Raw genomic sequence first — 20,068 nt, forward strand, 5'->3', positions numbered from 1 at the left:
ATATCTTGCATTAATATGGGTAACATAATGCAAAATAATTTTTTCAAAGGTGCGAACTTTTTTCAGCTATAGTCATCCGCGTCATAACTTACTTTCCGCGAAGCCGCCATTTTTCTTCGCGGAGCATCGGCCTCGAAAATGAGCCAGGAAACTTTTTCCGCGGAGCAGGGACAGAAGCAGACGAGATGTTTTCACGAAGAGGATACAGTTGGTGGATCAGGTATCGTAGACTATAAAAATACATAAATAGGACGTGAAAAGTTCGTTCCGAAAACAAATTTCCATGGTCAGTACCACTAAACCATGGAACACGACTTGCCAATGTATGAAGTAAAAAATGATACATACGTGAGAAGAACATGTCCCTACAATGTTTTGTCTTTTAAAATTTGAGTAAAGTGTCACTATATACATACCAGATTTAAACTGAATGCCCCCCGTAAGGGAATCACTTATTATGCAAATACTCATCCTTCTTTGAGTGATGGTAATTTCCTTGAGTTTGAAAGATCAGTCAACATCCCATGGAAAACTAGATTTTTTCTTTTGGTAGTCCAGATACATAGCCTGAGACATATCCTAAAATAAAATTTAAAAAACAATTAAAATTAGTAGCACATATGATAAAATTGTAACACAAGAAGTTTTCTTGTTTCTATCGCCATCAGTATTGTGCCAAATTGCAAATTCAACTATATGTCTGTATTGACATATACTGTTTCGATAGAAGGCCCACCTCAGTAACAAACATTACTCCCACCAGTGCTGAGCTAATTGCGTTTTCCTAATTATGTTATCTTAGGATATCCCTAACAGAATTAAACTAAACTAATCTACACACAAACAATTAAAACCAAAGAAGGGCATCCCAGTGATTGAAGCTCACAATGGCTCATATGGTAATGTCGTCACTAAAATCTTGACTAAAATCCAAATCTAGAATTGGATCGCCACCAAAGCTAATCAATTAGTCCTTATCTTTCCATGATTAAAGTTTCATCTAAATACATCCACGAATTTTGGAGATAATATCCTGTGAAACTGTCCTAATAAAACAGACAGATGGGTTGAAAACATAACTGCCATCCAGTTATGTTCTAGATTGTCCTCACCAATTTCAACTTCATGATAATAAACTTTCATTCATATTAATGACTGTGTGTTTTCCCTTTTCATCAGATGACCACATCAACACGTTGCCTGTTATACTGAGTGTAGAGAGTGGTGATATTGGTGACCAGCAGTCCCATTCTGATGACACCTTGAAAGCTCTTTCTGATATTACAGAATCTATACCAAGACAAGAGTCATGCATTGCAATGCCATCATCAATACATTTAACAGTTCCAGCTGATTCAACAACAACCAGTTCCCCACACAGAGCTACTATGGATTTATCCAACGACCTGACACTAAATCAAGCCACAGCTATCAATCAAAATATTCCTGATGCACAAACTACTTCATCGCTGATCAAGATTCCTGGAACAATTGCCGAATCTCATCATGACTTTCAAACCCAATCACAAACTATGTCAATCATAGCTGTCAATCAGGCTGACATTAGCCAATCACATGTGACACTGACAACCATCAACCAATCAGATATTGGTGAGGACAATACCCTAGCTGAAGTCAGCCAATCACAGCTTTTCCACAATACAGATGGTCAGAGTATGATTGAAGCAGCACAAGCTATTGGTCAGATTTCAACTCAGCAACTACTAACAGACACAAACTCGAGCATACTTACTGTAAATGCAGAAAATGTGACAAATGCAACATCAGCTATTCAAAGTCATTCTACTGTAGCTGAAGCTTTGTCAAATTCAGATTGTATCGCTATGTCAGAAAACCCAGTTCCTGAAGGTCAGGATTCAGTAGGTGTACCGACACTATTGGTTCAAGATCCAAATGTCAGCTCTCATACAATGGCAAATCCAAATGGTGACAACACAGAGGAAAGTGATTGTGAAGGAGATGGAAACCAGGCAGGTAAGTTCCCTGGCAACAGCCTATAGGTAGTTAGTCTGTATAGTGTGTCCGGAAGCCCACATGCATCAACCTACCCTCTCGAGGCCAATTGTTAAGGAAACAGATCACTATGATCATGGAAGGCAATAAGCATATCCATGGAAACAAATCTGTATATGCATGGAAATATTCATTGTCAACAAATCCCTGTAGCTATGGAAAGAAAGCCATGTATCCACGGAAACTAATCTGTGTGAATGTACATGGAACAAAGTCATGCCAACAAAGCTCTATAGCCATGGAAATTTATTAACGAATTGGTACTGATTTTCTCTGGCATTTTGAAAGAGATATCTTTGAATTTATTAAAGTAACATGACAACTGAAAAATGTCATTTCAGACCAATATGTGTAGCCTCATATTTTCAACTAAGAATACTGTGTCTATAATGTGTTGGAGATAGTGGCGTCATACTAAACACATTTGAAATAACTCCAGTGTAACACCTGTGTACATTTGAATCAGCTGGTACACCCAATACTAATGTTCATAATGACCAGCCTCCCAATTTTTATGTAACACTTTTTTCATCATTGCTTTCAGCTAAAAGACCAAAGCGGATATTTATGTGCCAGGTTTGCCAGAAGAACTTCACCAGTCAAGCATCTTTGAAGTCCCATTTGATGATTCATATGGGAGCAAGACCATTCAAATGTGATCTGTGTAGTGCCACATTCAATCGTATGGGTAATTATACCAGACACAGGCTGATACACACAGTTAATACAAATGTAAGTTTTACATACAGGTATTGCAATATCACACTGAGACTTTGATAAAAGTGAATATATGTATGTATAAACTTGTATAACTGACATACCTACCGGTAATTCATCCATTTGTTAAAATTAACAAAACATATTACCAGGGTATATTCTTTATTCAGTTATTGGTTTCTATATAATTAATTTCGCAGGATGACCACAGGTACAAGTGTGAGTATTGCAGTCGTACATTTCTTCAGAAATGTGATTTAAAACGACATCAACACATTCACGATGGCACCCAACCATACAGATGTAATATGTGTGAGAGAGGATTTATAAGGAAATCTGATCTGACAGTACACATGAGGTTCCACACAAAAGAGAAACCATTCCCATGTACGCAGTGCGAGAGAGCTTTTTCTCAGTCAGGTAAAATGGTCTCTTCAAATGACTGTTTTCTGTATGAATGTATGATAGGTAAACTGGTCTCTTCAAATGACTGTTTTCTGCATGATGCAAGATACAATGTCAAGTACATGTACAATCTTCATGTAAACCAATCATTGCTCTTGTTACTTGCAAGTTTAGGTTTGTTCATGTGTTAAAAGTTTAGACATTTAGTATTGACATCAACCTTTCACTGAACAATAACTTTCTCAGGTTTGAGGATGTTCATATTTTGGAATATTCGAAATATACTTACATTTCACTTGTAATTCTTATTATCATTTTGTGTGTTTTCCCCACTTACAGGAGATTTGAATCGACACATAAGAAGTGTACATACACATTCAGAGAGTTTAAAATGTGGACATTGTAAGAAGAAATACACCAAAGAGTCAACTTTGATTAGACATATGCAGACAGCACACCAGGATATTTTACAGACTGTAGCGTTAAAGTTACAAAAACAATCCAGGTAAAAACTGTTAGTAACTGTACATAGCTTGTCTTTTAATGTGTGTATATAGATGAAGCAGACATATTTATCTGAAAATCTGTTGAGTGATATCCTCTTTGTAAAATAAACATATAATGTCTAGAATGCCAGGCTAGTATGCACTATTATTGCAGCAAGGATGCATGTGCTGTGCAAGTCTTTTCACTATCACAACACACTGACATAACTCGGGAACCTTTCTTGTCCGTCTCTCATGTATAACATTCCATTGTTTTTAAAAGTAATTCATAATGTTACTGAATGTTTAGGAATTTTGACTTCTTTCTCTGTATAAGTGAATTAAGGATAGGTTAGTAGATTGATGATTCTATTCCTTGCTTTGTTTTTGCAGTCAAACCATATCAACTGTCAACACAGACGCCACCAGCGGTATCAGTACACAAGCTCACAACCAAGGCGAAAGTTCCACCCTCAATGTCATAGCACCTGTAAATCTATCTAAGCCTGAAAACTTTGACTTGAAATTGGAAACAGCAAACAAATCATAGTATTGGACCGCCAACAATTGAAGCAAATGTGTATACAAAACTAATACCAGACATCTATCAACATCTCCATACACATTTTTGTTCAAGGTACCTCTGAAATGACTGTAAAGTGGGTATTTAATTAGAAGTAGGTATTCTGCATAGGAAGATTCCTAACATTGACCTTGGCTTATGTTGGAAATCTATATTTAAACCTCAAGGTGATGTGAAGTTGTCATGCAATTTCTATCGACAACTATTTCATTTCAGTGAATGATTTTTCTTCTGTTCTGTTATTGTGTGCTCTTCTTTAGCATTTGACATGGTGTACATGTTAAGGTGTAATGCACTTGTAAATAACTGCCAATCTTCAACAAGTATTTTACACATTTGGCAGTTCTTGTCAAAACATTTGGGTAAATTACCACTTTGAATCATCACCATCATCCGTAGTGTGTATACCAGTATAGGGGGCATGTGAAAATTCTACCTAATCATGTGACTGTTAACTTTCCCTATAAGACAACATCGAACTGCGATACCTTTAGAGTTTTAATTTGGCAACACAGAATATACATTTTGTGTTTTCTGATCTGACTTTGGATACATGAGTGACATATTTTTTGTGTGTGCAGTGAAGATAAATTGTATCATTTTTATATGTGTGTGCTATCAGTATCTGTATATTGTTAATGCAGATCATTGTTTGCAGCATACTGCCTAATTGACTACAACATATTGATACTTTCATATCTTGGTATGTATTTTGTCCATTGAGTTATCATGCACGCTATATGTTAGTTACTAGTAGATAGAAGTATTAACTTCACCATTGATTGTACAGCAGTAATAAAAAGTTCTTGTATCACGACCAAGGTTTCTTTTACTATTTGCGAGTAACATTTCACCTGTTCAGATTGACAGACTTTGTCAAACTGTTGTTCAAGAATGTTTTACTATGTCCAGCAGATAGTAGATTTTTCACATACAACTATGATAGACTAAACTGAGGTTTATTGTCAAACTACATTTAGCTGAATTTGTGTGTGCTATCAGTATCTGTATGTTGTTAATGCAGATCATTGTTGCATTATACATGTATAAAGCAGCATACTGCCTAATTGACTCTACAACCTATGATACTTTCATATCTTGGTACATGTATTAACTTCGCCATTGATTGATATAAAGACTGTACAGCAGTAATAAAAAGTTCTTGTATCACGACCAAGGTTTCTTTTACTATTTGCGAGTAACATTTCGCCTGTCCAGATTGACAGACTTTGTCAAACAGTTCTTCAAGAATTGTTTACTATGTCCAGCAGATAGTAGATTTTTCACATACAACTATGATAGACTAAACCTCATAATATATTTACTTCATTGTAATAACCCCAGTGGATGTTATTGTCAGACTACATTTAGATGAATTTTCACTATTTTGTCCTAATTATTCCCCCATTAAAATTTCACCAAACCTTCACTGGAATTGATTTGATCCTTGTAATTAACTGAGTATAGATAGTCATTGGTATTATTAACGCATTGACGTGATGTTTGTATGTAACCAATACAAACAGTCCAGAGTACTGATTTCATCTACAAATTATAATTTTGTTAATGCTGACACAGTTTGATTACTTGACAATCATACAGACTTCGGCAAGTAAATGAACAAAATATTATACGGAGAAATATTTTCAGTGACAATTACGAGGGCTTACATGTAATAATAGATTGTGTGTCATACAAAATCCATTCCGATTATGAAAGACTCCAATCAGACTTTTTCTACTTAAGAAATAATTTATTTGTGTACACATCAAACCAAAAGTTCATGGTATCGTATTATAACTGTAGTTAAACCACCACATCAGAGAATAGATGGAATTGTGTTATAGTGGTAGGTAAAGTACACAACACTCTATCTACACATCAGACAGAAAGTACATGGCATTGTGTTATAACAGTAGTTAAAGTACATAACATATTATGATATCATAGCTTGTGACCACTGATTAAAATACAGAATCTACTTAAAATCTGTGTGCATGTGACAGCAATTGTAAATATGTAGTTTGTATCTTCATATGATTAGCATGTCAATTCTCTGTATTTCCAGATCCAAGCATAAACCTGTAGATGAAACATAAAAACAAAATAACTGTACATTATCTAGATTGTTACTAGGGGAATATTACTTGTTTCTTGTCAGGAATCTGGATATTTTTTCCAGAGTTTACACTCTTGGCATTAAAATATTGATTCTAAATGTAATTTTTATCGTTCAGTACTTTGTTGATGACAAATTATGTGAATGTGCATAGCAATTTCCCCCCTGTACAGATTTGTCTTCCCCATCCATAGCAGATTACCCAACCCATCCACAGTAAATTCCCAAAACTCCTCAACATTAAATGCCCCAAAACCTATCCAAAGCAGATATCCTTGATTCACTCACAGCAGATCATGTGCAAAACCCATGTAAAACCCCACAACCCATTTCTATCCTCATTATACAACTTAAATATTAACATTGGAACATTGCAAAACAAAATTGGCCAGAATCGAGAATTTAATTATTCATTTTATTTTAATCTTTGGACCTGAAAATTTTCCCTGAGAGAAAGACTGGAGGTTTGAAGATAGCGCCCTATATGTCTCATTATCCCTTACCATTCATTCCTGGCAGTCACTGCTTCTCTCCTGACAAATCTCTTCCTGTCATCCAAGATAGGACCTAGTTGACGTAAAACATTCTTTTGGTGTGGATATACCTACAACAGAATCAAGAGATAGTGTAACCAATACAATACATATATAACCATAGATTCCATAGGCTAATGTATTGTATCAGTCTGTTTAGAAAATGTACTCATCTGGGTTTTATCATAAATAATGTTTGTATATACACTCTCTACACTGAGAGTTGCACAGCAGTATCGATAAATTTGTTGAAGCAATGTTGGTAAATGTGGAGGTATTTCTGTTATCAGACCATATGGCATAGGAGTGTCACATTGTATGACTTGAAGCATTTGACAAGATATAGACATTTCAGGACCAACCAGTCCCAACAGCTTTATAACTATAAATTCTCCATGGTTTTCAACATTTTTGTTTCTACTATAGAAATCTAAAAGATATTTATTGGTTACTTACAGTATGGTGTGGTAGTGTTGTAAGAACTCCTACACATTTCAATGCTGCTATTCTCACTTTCTGTACAAAAAGGATAAAGAAACCTTCAGTATTTCATCAACTTTTGTGAGCTTTCAATTTTAAGATTCAACCAGCCCTAACAGCTTTATAAATACACTCATTCAATCCTAGAATAACAATTGAATATCTTTTACATATTGATTTTTTTTCCATAATTCATAAAGGTAGTTCCTGTACGCTGTTGACTGAGTACTAAAAGCAGTGTAAAGTTATTACCCATGGCACAGACCTATAGTGGTACAACTGATATTTCAACTCCATGTAAGAGTATACAATGATTGTTGTAATGGACTGCACTATATAAAATCCTTCACATGACAATCTCTGTCTGTCCTGTCAGGTCCCCATTACACAATTGGGTTCTATCAAAACAGTGTTACTTACCATACTCGGTTGATATGAACTCAACTTGAGAAGCTGTGGGAGTAGCGAGTCCATCTCTTGAGCAATAATAGCTGGAGCATTGTGTACCAATGAATATAGCGTATTCATTGTTGACAGGGTAAGACTTGCTTGCTGACAGTACAGGGACTGCACCAACATTGGAATCAATGGTGGCAGTTCACTTAGAAGGACTTGTTTTGGTATAAAATGTAGAAGATGGGACAGTGCACTCAGGTAGTGTGGTTTCTTATCTGTGGATATAGTAAATAGATGGATCAAACCAAACGTTAGCGTATAAGATATGTCATGTCATTCTGTCCAAACTGTCTGCTCTGGGGTTGGCCAAAGCAACTGATTCATTTAGAAGGCAAACTGATGAATGATTTGACATGTTAAACTGTAAGGGATTTTGAACATCAAATTTTGGTCTGTCACAAGAAATTGCTGTGCATGCCACACCAGGTGTGTTTCAAATTGACTTAGAGGGCAAACTGATTGAGTATTTGATGTGTTGAAACATAGACCCAGAGGGTTGAAACTACCGGTACACTGTATGGGATTATAGGGAACACCAAGTTTTGTTGTAAAACAAGAAAGCATTTTGCATGCTGCATCATTTGTGTTGACTTAGAGTACACACTGGTAGTCATAGTACTTTAGATCATACCTGCACTAGTCTTTTCATAGCCTTGGACAACCTTTGGTAGTGTTATCATAAAGAATCTCTGCCTGTACATCATTTTGATATCTGCATGCATGTCTTTGTTCAACACATCTGTACTATCATCCAGTATGATATAGAATCCATCAGCTGACACTTGTCCAAGCTCCGAGTCTTCAAACATTTCTACCAATTTGGTTGTCATATCATTTGACTTGGGGTGTGCCCTCAGGACAAGAGATTTAGTTAACTGAAATATCAAAAAATCGTGTTTGAGTATTTTGTTACATATGCATCAATGACTACTTGCACGGGTGTACACATGTACTAGTGGTATTCCCGTTTTTACACTACAATGTATTTTGATTATAAAGTGATTACATTACACAGACACTGCTCTCATGCGGTTTTTGTCTATCAAAGCTTATCAAAACAACGGGTGCCACAGTCATATATTGGTGGCTCAAGAAATGAAGCATATAAAAGACCCTGGTAATCGTCAGATCACAGATAACCATTTTTTTCTACTTTTGGTGACATTGTTGACTGCTTAACGATACCATGGTTACAACTGTATGTATTACACATACATGTACATTATTTATATTACTGTCTCTTGTACACTACTTGGATCATAAGAATTGAGTTTCAAAGACATTTCAAATCATTTTATTATCGTAAGTATGGTTAGAAAAGTCATATTATTACTATCCATAATCATTCTATAAAAGTATATATTGGTCAAAAAAGTATTTATTCTTACCCATAACCAGAATGTTAATGCTCTGAGTCTGGCTTCACTATTCTGATCAGATATTTCATCCTGTAGCAGTTTCCATGACGACTGTATTGATTTATCAAGTAATTCATTCAATTCATCGCCTGAAATAACCAGATATTTAAAACAATGGTTAGTACATTCATGTGAAGACAAGAAATCTGAAAATGAACATTCTCTATAAAGAGACCACATAGAACATAACAGCTAACGATCACACTTTCTATTGTCATAAAGGGAGGAGATTGGGCATGGGAGCCAAAGTAGTAATTTTGCATTTTTAAAGCATCTCAAAGATATAAATCTTTGTTACTGTTCAAGAAAAGGCCAACCCATTCTCAGTTAAAATCAATAAAAAAATTCATGAGTCACAACACAAATTTTAAAGTAGAGCTCAAAATGATATCGAAACTAAGCCATTTTAGAATCCAATATGGCCGCCAAACCCAATATGGCCACTGAATAATGTGTTAAATGTATGAGAAAATAACACTGTTTATTTCCTTGAAAACAAAATGGTGGACATCACCTTTCTTTCACTATTTCAAATGGACGAAAAACTAGCTCCCATATGACAAAGTTTGAGAAAATTTTAAGAACTGCAGTCCTTAGGGAAATTAGTCCCCAAGGTACAGTCTACCATAAAAATAATTTAAATATGTTGCGTTATGATGTAGCTTTAGTGTGATACATCCTGTAGTAAAGGTACAGTTATTCTTTGATGACTGGAAGCTACTGATATGTTACAAATATTACTGTAGCTAAGTGTACAATGTGCAAAACACATTGACCAATATTATATCTGACATGACATGGACAGTATACAAACCTTGTGTTATTTTGTTGACTAGACCTGCATAACACTTGGCAGATGACACATATGTCAGTTGGTGATCACAATACAGTGATAAGGACAACAAACGGTCCAACAGTGAAATAACTTTTGTAATATTTATAGAACATTGAACAGAACAGATGATGGACATCATAAGACTCACTAATTGTGTTTGTTGCCATGGTGATTTCACCTAGAAACAAAGAAAACATGGCATTGTTGATGAGATGTAAAGAGCTGAAGATAAGCAATTTGTTGTATATTCAAGACTCCTGCTCAAAGTTTTTATTTCAAGTTTAAATTAGAGTTGAACTGTTGACAGAAATATAAGTAGCATGCCCATTACATGAAAGGCTCAACAGAATTTTTGTTGAAAATATGTTAATTTCTGTAAAATTACATCATGAAATTGTTTAAATTAGAAATAAAACATAATAACTCTGAACTAGCCAAGAATGTAAATGTATTGTTGTTAAATTAATATGATTACTTGGAAAAGATGATTTTCTAAGAATCCGATAATACTGAACTATTCCAGTCCTCACTTACCCAGCCATGTGTTGCTCCAAAACAATTCCTAGTTACCAAAATGAAAAATCTTATATCTTTCTGATAACTGCCATTTTGTCTGTACTGAGTATAGACAGTCTAAAAGGCCAAGGACCCACTTTCAACTTTAACATGATATGGTTGTACTTACCTCAAGTGGCCTAAATGGTATGTTTACATTCATCAAATCTACACTGGTCAAGTCTCCATCTAAAAACAATGACATTGTCTTTCCTATCCATTCAGAGGCTAACCTGAAAGTAAATGAGACAACTATCTGACTTGGATGTTAGAAACATTTATACGGCTCACAGTATTTGAAATATGAGCAGAAGAAAGGCTAAATTTCACTGAGTTGCAAAAGACATTTGATATGGGTTCTCATCTAAAATTACATTCAAACGTATCTAATGGTTTGATCAAATATCAAAGACCTTGCCAATACAAACTTTGTTCACCCAGCTAACATAGTGGTTATTGAAGTGTGACCCTGACAACGCATGAGTTGTGTATCCATGTTTTGTTTAAGTTTGGAACTAAGTGCGTCAATAATTTATCCTGGTATATTTCAGCAAAGCAATCAGCCTTTTTCAACATACAACACTTTTAATTGCTGAATTCTAATACATGGGTTGTGAACACACCCCATGATTTGCGGCTCCTGTAACAATCACACTCACCTGTCATCTAGGATATGAGTAATATTTCTACATATACATGCTATACTATTCACACTTCTCTCCTCTTGTAGTATACAGTTCTTAGAGTCTTTAATGGAATGATCAACTGCAATATGTAGTAGTTGAGGCATAAGTGTCAGATGAAAGAATTGTAGACACTGGTCATTTTCCAAGTTTGCAGAAACAATACAGTTGATACAGTGTAGACAGCTGACGGCTTTATCACAGCCACTCTCTGTATTTGCTGTAAAGAAATCGAATGATAAAAATTATCACACAGGATATCACATGCAAACAGCCACATTGCAATAAATGAGCATGATAGCGGGTACATGAACTAATAGAATGGATGCATTCCTGAGTTAATCTGAATATTTTTTCTAATATATATCTACATGATTGATGTGATCATGGTGTTTTTTGTTTGATTTGTACATCTGGTGATTGTAAACATAAAAGTTATAGCAAAATAATTCTAGTATTGTAATTAGTTGTCCAATAACAGCAGAGAAAAGAATAATTTTTCTTCAAAGGTTTAATTTTGAAGCAAACCCTCTGACATACCTTCATTCAACTTCAGCAAGTAATCAATCATGGCTGGTATGGTTGCCATGACGATATCTGGATGGACAGCTAAACTGGCCAATGAACTCAACAGGCTTTCTGCTGTTGCTTGGTGTGACCTTTGACCTACAGTGGTATCCATTTCTGTCGGATTTAGAAAACATTTCAATCAACTACTCAAATCTAATATTTGTGTTTTATATCATCAATCTGTGAATTAAATGACATCACAAATTGTCAAACAATTTATATACAAATCACCGTTTTAACTTCAAGTGATTTTATTCTTGTTTTTTCCTTTTCTTCCACCAACAACCATTACAGAAAGTGTCCTTTCAGTAAGTTTTCAAACAAATTGTGATTCAAAAAATATTCTTACAGTAAACTTACACTATTAAGATTTAAACTAAAAGGTTCAGAAGTCAATTCAATATACCTTTGTCTCAATGTAGTATGAACCTCAGAAATCAAAATCATATAAATGTTTGCTCTTCCTTTGTTCAAGAAGACTGCAACCAATCTCGTTAAAATCAGGGAAAAAATCAGAGGTTGCCATAATAATATTTGAAACAAAGGTCAAAACAATACCAGCCATTTTTCAATCCAATATGGCCACCAAATACTGTTTAAAATCATTGGAAACTTAAAGCTTGTCAATTTCCTTGAAAACAAGATGGTGAAACCCTAAATTTCTTTTATTGATACAAAAGGTCCAGGTTTTCAAATGACTAAGTTTGGAAAGATTGTAAGGACTTAGATTTTCAGCGAACTTGATCCATGAGGTGCATTCTACCTTATAATGTGGTATCAATGTGAACATTTGTGAGAATAAACATTAAAACTGACCTGACTTCAATTCATTCAACAGTACAGGAAATACCTTGTCTTTAATTAGAGTAGGGAATTCTGATGCCATGAATACCAAGGCTGCAACAGCCTCTGACCTGTACAACAAAAAACAAACATGCATGGAGAGAGACTTTACTTGGAGGACAGATGGAATAATAGTTGATATGTTTATAAAGTAAAATCAAATCTAATATGTTCAATTATTGTATGTAGTCTGTGTGAAGGCAAATTATGTATCAAATGATTTTTCATATCTGTCTTTCGCCATCCCTAGCTCTCTTGGGCTGTCTGTCTTTCCCTCTGTCTCTCTTGCTGTGTCTTTCCCCATCCCTAGCTCTCTTGGGCTGTCTGTCTGTCTTTTGTTTCATGTTTGTCTGTCTGTCTGTCCCGCTGTTTCTCTTGCTGTCTGTCTTTCCCCATCCTGAGTTCTCTTGGTCTGTCTGTCTGTTCTTGTTTGTCTGTCACCCTCTGTCTGTCTCCATTTCTTCTCCTATCCTCTCTCTCTCACTAATATTTTCTTCGCTAAATAACAAATCGTGAGTAGACTGGCAACCCCATCAAGCAAACAAAATACAGAAATAATTTACCTGACTCTGGCAACCGAGTCTTGAAGTATAATGTTAGTCAGATGTTGAGCTGTTATATCTTGTTCCTTACTCCCTATCATCCCTTTCAGTGACATCATACCAACCATTCCACTTATTGCGATACATTTCAACTGCATATCCTTCTCACTGAGTAGTGATAATAATAATACAACTAGGGAGTCCTTGTATGGTAACACTGGGCTAGGGGTGTCTTCTGTAAATGTGCAGTCTCTGCAAACTTTGATAAATTCAAGTGTAATGTTCAGGATGGTAACTCGAACATTATTCTGTTGGAAAAAAATTGGAAAAATAGTATTGTTACTTCTTTTCCATGACTAATGCAGTTACTGTAATAGGAAATGAACGATTCGGTCATCTTTCATTTTTGTGTTGATATTAGACTGTAGAGGGCGCTAGTTAGCAGATACATCCAAAAAGATTGCTTACTTGGGTATGTTTGTGAAATTGTTCCAGCATTAATGGCAAGATGGTACTCAACACTTTATAACAGGCAGGATATGAAGCACTAGCAGCTGACAGCAGAATTCTTGCTGTGGGCCACATTAATTTTAACTGTGGTTCACACAAATGACGATTACAATCTGAAATATAACAGAAAAAAATTTGATAAAAAAAAAGAAGAAGAGAAGGTATGAATTTTCCATGAAGCATATATTCACATTATTAATATGAAGACATATAAGAAGAAATATACATATTATTTGTAACTTAGGGGGTGCAGCAGACCATCTAAGTGAGTGCTTCTAGTTGATAGTCATATCCCTCATCAAATTCACTTTTTACAATATGATGGTGTGTGTTTAAAAACAAATGAAGGTAAACAAGGGACAAGACATGAAAAGCTGATCTAGGTAAAGAAATCTTGGCCCAGAGTGAAACAGCCACTAACACTTTTAATATTTCTCAAGTATGTGTAAATACATTTCAAATAGATTCAGTTGTTGCATATCTAGTGAGAGCACAATTCTTTTAAACCAAAGGACACGAAAAGAGAAGAAACCAGAATTTACCATTCAATATTGTTCCTAAATATTCATCCAAATTAGCAGTAGACTTGGTGGCATCAATGACACCATTAGATAATGTCTTGATGATGGCATGTAGACAACTCAATGGAGCCTTCTCTGTTTCTTCATCAATTGCCTGGAAGGTCTGCAAACATTGCAAAAACACATTCAACATTTATCCTGTGAGGTTAAATTAGAATCACTCGGGGATATATGGATTACTTGCAGTCAAATTTGCATGTATGTCATGAAAATAACAACCAATCATGGCATTTCACAAAAAGAAAAGAAAAAAGTTTCAGTATAATACCTCTAGTCTGATTGATGTCCATAGTGCTGGTAAAAAGGCTGCAAGTTCTTCAACACCATAAATTTCACTGCATGCTGCTAAAGTTTGAAAACAATCTACTTTGGCACTACGTACATCTGATGATAACTTCTCCATGATTAGTGGTAGACAGAGCTAGAATAAAGAGACACTAGTCAGTGTATTCAGAGGAAACAAAAGACAAGTGTAGAACAGTAGCCATCAATGGTTGATAATATGAATGAGGGTCATGTTAGGGGATCTAACCCCACTCCTTTCATTGAATATAAATATATGTCTATTGTAGTCAGTTCTACATCATTGCCAAGCATGGCCAATAAAAATGACAGTTACACAAGGGGTCTAACTCTATTCCTATCCTTAACCATGACTCCCTAGCTTGAATATAAATGTGTGTCTGTTGTACAGTCAGTCCAATGTTCTACATTCCTGCAATGCATAGCCAATACAAATCAGGTTTATGCTAGGGGGTCTAATCCGACTCCTACCCTTAACATAAGGACATTTTCTAATGATTATGGTAAAGCAAAATGTGTTTTTCAACCAACCATTCATGCACAAATCATTTTGTAAACAAATTTAGAGTTTTGTTTGATAATAACATTACATTTAATCTAAGTTACCTTTGCAAACTTGGGTGAGGAAGCAAGACACTTCCTCAAAGCAAGCACTAACTCTTCTCTTGTTATGCCGTAGGGGTCATTGGGAGGTGGTGTGAAGTCAATAGGAAAATAGCTAGACATCACTTCATATAAATCCTCCACAAACAAATCTATAAGAACAGAAATAAGACAAACATTTACACTGTGTTCTAGCAAAACATTTACAGTTGCCACTCTTTGCACAGACCTATAGTGGCACAATGGCTATAATATGTTTTCAATTTCCTGGGAAACATTGAATGATACAACTAAGCACTTGGGAGTACATTATATATCAAACATAAAAACATCTATCCTACCAGATCTTCATTTAATCATGGGTTTACGGGGGCAAAAATGTCCACATTTATTGGTACAAATGTAAGTTGTGTGCAATAATTGATATGCAGGGTAATACAGTCTATATTTACCTATTGGTAGGTTGTATACAATAGTTGGTATACAGTGGAATATAATCATCAGATTTCTAGGGTCTACTTCTCCAGCTATTAACTGTATATATCCAAAGACAAAGTCCTGACCAAACTTCTTCAATTCTGAAAATACAACATTTAAAAGTATTTACAGATTTACCATGGAGTGAATGTACACAAGATGAAGTAATTTCTGATGAATGTGTATTTGAGGTATCATAGTTATTCGAGGTGTACACAGTGACTGGGTAGGTATTCAAATGATTGGATTCATCTAAGATGTAATTAAGATCAGTATGAAGCAATAGTGATTGACTTGATATGGTCTAACTTTGAATATGGAGGTCATAGTCAGGAGTGAAGTATTGTCTCAAATAGATACTATATCACAGAAAATATATCAGATTGATTCAAGTCTTATCTGATAAAATTGACTGTCATTTTGCTATGATATATCAAGAATACAAAAAAAACATGATGTGGTATTTAACAATTACCGATATGTTCCATCTTTGTGCAAGGTTTGCCTTAAACAGCTGATAAACATGGCTACCTACTCAGAAATGCATGAAAACCCTAAAATATAAAACTCCGGGCTCACAGCCCAGTATACACCATAAGTACAGTTGCATTTCAAGTCTAAAACTATGAGGGGTGGAACACTATACAAGTCACTACCCCCAGTGCTTTCAGTAATTCTCCATTCAATAGAGAATTACTGAAAGTACCGGGGTAGTCATAAAATGTTGAAAAATGAATAAAGAAGCTAGTCGCACTTATCTACATTTCTGACAACAGCATGAGAATAATTGATGTCATTTTTATTCACCTTGGAGTCTTGTCTCCAGGAAATTTGCAACAATAGTGAAGACTGATCGTCTGTCTACTTGGATCATACTTCGTACATCCACTTCTTTGAAAATTGCTTTGAGTATCTCTCCTTCACTGCCAATAGGAAAATTACTGTATGTACTCTGTGTATGGAACAGAAATGCAAACATGTAAGGTTTATTAATTTACTGTTTGGGGAAATATGAATACATTTACCCGGTATATTCAGGCGATCACATAAAACTCTTACACAACTTCTCTTCTTTCACTGTTCATTGAGAAACTTGTCCTGATTCAGTGTCTAACTGGATCTGACAGAATGTTCCAAATTTGTTGGAGGTGTTGAGTAAACTGGAGGTTAGTTTCCATATAAATTTAGGTGTGAAAGTACTTGTCAGTCACTGTAAAACTTACCAGGGCTACAAGACCTAACAATGCATGTGGAGTCACTGTGTAATGATCTTTAAGTCTGTCACAGTAGAATGACACCAGGACTTTAACTACAGGTAAGAAAAAAAACATTGAAATCAGTCAACAGTCATTTTTTCCAATATTTAGCACTAACTAACAATTTTGACCCTTGAAACTCTACTTAACTTGGAAATTAAATACTCTTGAGTAATCAGATGGAATACATGAAAGTTATTCCATGTCTAAACTACAAGTACCCTCCTTTTTACCTTATCTGATTTCACTGCCTCTGGGCTGACATATACTGTTTGTATTTGCTTTGTTTTTATGGTTAAGATTACAGTCAACTCAGTGTGAACATAACTTGCCAAGTGTGAACCCTCTATTGTACTAGTTTACCTGGGGTATGAGCTCAAAATTACTGACAATTTGAACAATGTATTCATTTAAAAAAAGTCCAAAGTGACAAATTAAATAGTTATATAGCCAAGAGACTTGACTATCTGGCTTGACAATGTCATTTACTAGAACACCTATTGAACAGTTATGTTGAGCCAGATAGCCAAGTCTATCAGCTATCTGTTAGGTGACTCAGGGTAACTTTCAAGACATGTTGTGCATGTGAATTATGACCTGCTGTCTCAACTGTCTGACATGCATCGACACATACGCCTGATTTGCACATATGTATAACTGTACACCTTCTTGAAATCTAATATGACATGTACATACCTTCATCTGTTATAAGGAAATCTGTAGGCAATCTGTTGAGAACCTCTGACAGAAGTCTTGTTCCTCTACATCTTGTATTGGTGTCTACACTGGTAAGGTAAGGTCTGTTTGGACAGTGAACACAGTTATGTCATCAAAAACAATGTTATGAATAAAAGATATGTTACAGTCTTTAGCTGAGAAAACTTAAATTTATTTTTCAAATACCCTTCATCATCAGGTCATCATTTTTATTTCAAGTTACTAGTATGTTATTACATACCCCAGCTTTTCAACCAGATCCAATATCTTGATTTCATTTGTGTGAATGGCTGAAATGCAACAGAAAAGATTATTGCTTACTTTACAAAATTCCTTATGATGAAATCACCCTAGAAATGATTTCACACCTGCTTTCGATTCCTATGAAGACGATAAGTGATCCTATTCAATGCTTATCAGGTTTTAACACAGAAATGCAGCTAGACATCAAGCTGAGTAGACCTTAGTAACAGGTGAATCATGTTAACAACATTACAAGTGCATCTTTGGCATGTCAGTATTAATCCATTACACACTGACAGACACATATATGCTACTTCATTCAAACTGATTTCTCATGACCTTTCTAAAAACACAGTCCTGATAGGTAGATTATGTTTACAACCTAACTCCATCTTTCAGGCTTAATGTATTAAAGTATCATGTGGATGTAGCTGTAAAAATTGTAGCATTAGTTTGAATTTGACTTGTTTTCTTTTCTTTTGGGACATTTTTCCTTCTGGAGTTTATAGTTTTATAGAAAAATCCACCCAACTTTGCAAAGCAGATCTGCCTCACATTCTCTGTTTGAGGTTGTACAGCTGGAATTGTAGCATTTATCTTGAGTTTAACCCCAGAATGAAAAATGCTCAAAAACAAAAGAAAACAATTCAACTTCAAAACATGTGCATCTAATATGGATAACGTGCAATGATGTGATCGGTTATTTCAACATGCCATAGACAGTGGCATACTGTCTATGAACATGCCAATTGGATTTATTAAATGCCAGGTAGTAATTTTACAGTCAGTATGGATGTATTTGATTAATCTGAGGTGAAAATCCAAAAAGACCAGCCATAGAAGTATCACCTATGGTAGCTGCAATAATTGTAGCTTTGTTTTTATTTACAATAGTCAATACTATTTTTTTTTTTTTTTTTTGTTACTCAACATTTTTCGTTTTACTTTTCAAATTTATTTCTTACGGGGTTTGCAAAGAAAAATAAATTAACGGAGGACCGAGAACGACGTAGCGAAGCCACTACAGTACTGCATCTACACTGATGGATGACCAGCTAACGATTATTCCCGCCGTCCTCCTTGCTGATGATGTTTTTCGGGACACCATTCTGAAATTGTTCCTGGTGTTGAGGGACACAATCAGTATCGCGTCCCGTATACCGTCTGCAAGCAGGACGAGCTAACGATGTATCCACAAATTCATTTCCGTCCCCAATTACAGCTAGCAGTAGGACTAATGGACTAAACCATCGACTAACATGCATTGCTACACGCGACTTCAGTAACATTAATAACATAACCAATTTGTACCGGTTTTTATTTGTATACTAGTATCTGTACTGTCGATCTTGTTGTTTTACTGAAATAAACTAATCTAAACCATGACACAACCGTGACGATGACGAGATCGACACATGCTCACACAGCAACGAGCTCCATCGAAGGATCAAAACACGGTGTCAGTCATTCTTTCCGACGCGACATCAACACGTATTACAAAATGTTCAATCAAATATGGATCAAACCTTTAACGATCGTAGGTAGGTCATTTTCTTGTAACCCTTTCACATAATTCTCGGCTGCCCCAGCAATCCACATGGACGCAGCCATGTTCTTTCTCGATTGAAATCACGCGAGAATTTACTATGGGCATACCTCATTTTCCATTTTATATCAGGAATGTGGGAAAACGATAAATGCAACACAAAAATGACATTTTTCCTGTCAGAATCTAACTTAATTTTATAATGTCAATTTCACGCTAGCGCTTGAACACCTGGCTGTTATACGAGAAAAGTTAGACCAATCATTGATACCGTAATGGTTGAACATTGCTTTGCCCAATGGAATGAGCTCTTATGAACTAAGTTCTGCGCTTGCTCCTTCGCAGGCCCTCTAAGTTATGTATTATTTGTAACAGAGCAGTTCTGCATTTTTAAACTTTCAAATAATGTGTCTGTTTCCCTGAATCAAAATTACTGGCTAATATTTAAAACATGAAATATACACGGAATCACTATTTTGAAATGGTATTTCGGAATTTTTTACTGACACACTGTGTTCTGATATTACATTTTTTTAAAGGTACCTAAGTGGCTTTAGTTGTGACGTCATTCGGT

The 20,068-nt window shown here is 35.3% G+C and overlaps 2 protein-coding genes across 2 annotated transcripts; one reads left to right on the forward strand and one right to left on the reverse strand.

Moving 5' to 3' along the window:
* Nucleotides 1-138: 138 nt before the first annotated feature.
* On the forward strand, nt 139-6,415 carry LOC144446306 (uncharacterized). The gene is made up of 6 exons (XM_078136053.1): nt 139-220; nt 1,180-1,995; nt 2,579-2,766; nt 2,952-3,171; nt 3,496-3,661; nt 4,035-6,415. The coding sequence occupies exons 1-6, from the start codon at nt 139-141 to the stop codon at nt 4,189-4,191; spliced, it is 1,629 nt and encodes a 542-aa protein (XP_077992179.1). The 3' UTR covers nt 4,192-6,415.
* On the reverse strand, nt 5,993-19,559 carry LOC144446142 (MMS19 nucleotide excision repair protein homolog). The gene is made up of 22 exons (XM_078135863.1): nt 19,475-19,559; nt 17,947-17,995; nt 17,685-17,788; nt 16,956-17,041; nt 16,540-16,684; nt 15,708-15,833; nt 15,259-15,407; nt 14,618-14,770; nt 14,311-14,452; nt 13,727-13,881; nt 13,280-13,566; nt 12,690-12,787; nt 11,844-11,987; nt 11,280-11,523; nt 10,751-10,853; nt 10,045-10,243; nt 9,201-9,319; nt 8,444-8,687; nt 7,777-8,027; nt 7,333-7,392; nt 6,847-6,947; nt 5,993-6,306 (listed from the first exon to the last, which is right to left on the reverse strand). Exons 1-22 carry the CDS (start codon nt 19,557-19,559, stop codon nt 6,273-6,275), a joined length of 3,078 nt encoding a protein of 1,025 aa, XP_077991989.1. The 3' UTR covers nt 5,993-6,272.
* Between the last annotated feature and the right edge of the window lie 509 nt (nt 19,560-20,068).

This window comes from Glandiceps talaboti, chromosome 15 (assembly GCF_964340395.1).
Source record: "Glandiceps talaboti chromosome 15, keGlaTala1.1, whole genome shotgun sequence".
Lineage (NCBI taxonomy): Eukaryota > Metazoa > Hemichordata > Enteropneusta > Spengelidae > Glandiceps > Glandiceps talaboti.

What these genes read in the sequence shown, in the direction of transcription:
- LOC144446306 (XM_078136053.1), top strand. Translation starts at nt 139, where the DNA reads ATGAGCCAGGAAACTTTTTCCGCGGAGCAGGGACAGAAGCAGACGAGA. An exon ending in GGATACAGTTGGTGGATCAG is followed by an intron (nt 221 to 1,179) that starts GTATCGTAGACT and finishes CCTTTTCATCAG; the next exon opens with ATGACCACATCAACACGTTG. An exon ending in GAGAGCTTTTTCTCAGTCAG is followed by an intron (nt 3,172 to 3,495) that starts GTAAAATGGTCT and finishes CCCCACTTACAG; the next exon opens with GAGATTTGAATCGACACATA.
- LOC144446142 (XM_078135863.1), bottom strand. Translation starts at nt 19,559, where the DNA reads ATGGCTGCGTCCATGTGGATTGCTGGGGCAGCCGAGAATTATGTGAAA. An exon ending in GGACATCAATCAGACTAGAG is followed by an intron (nt 14,453 to 14,617) that starts GTATTATACTGA and finishes CAATGTTTGCAG; the next exon opens with ACCTTCCAGGCAATTGATGA. An exon ending in CTATGAAAAGACTAGTGCAG is followed by an intron (nt 8,028 to 8,443) that starts GTATGATCTAAA and finishes CTATATCCACAG; the next exon opens with ATAAGAAACCACACTACCTG.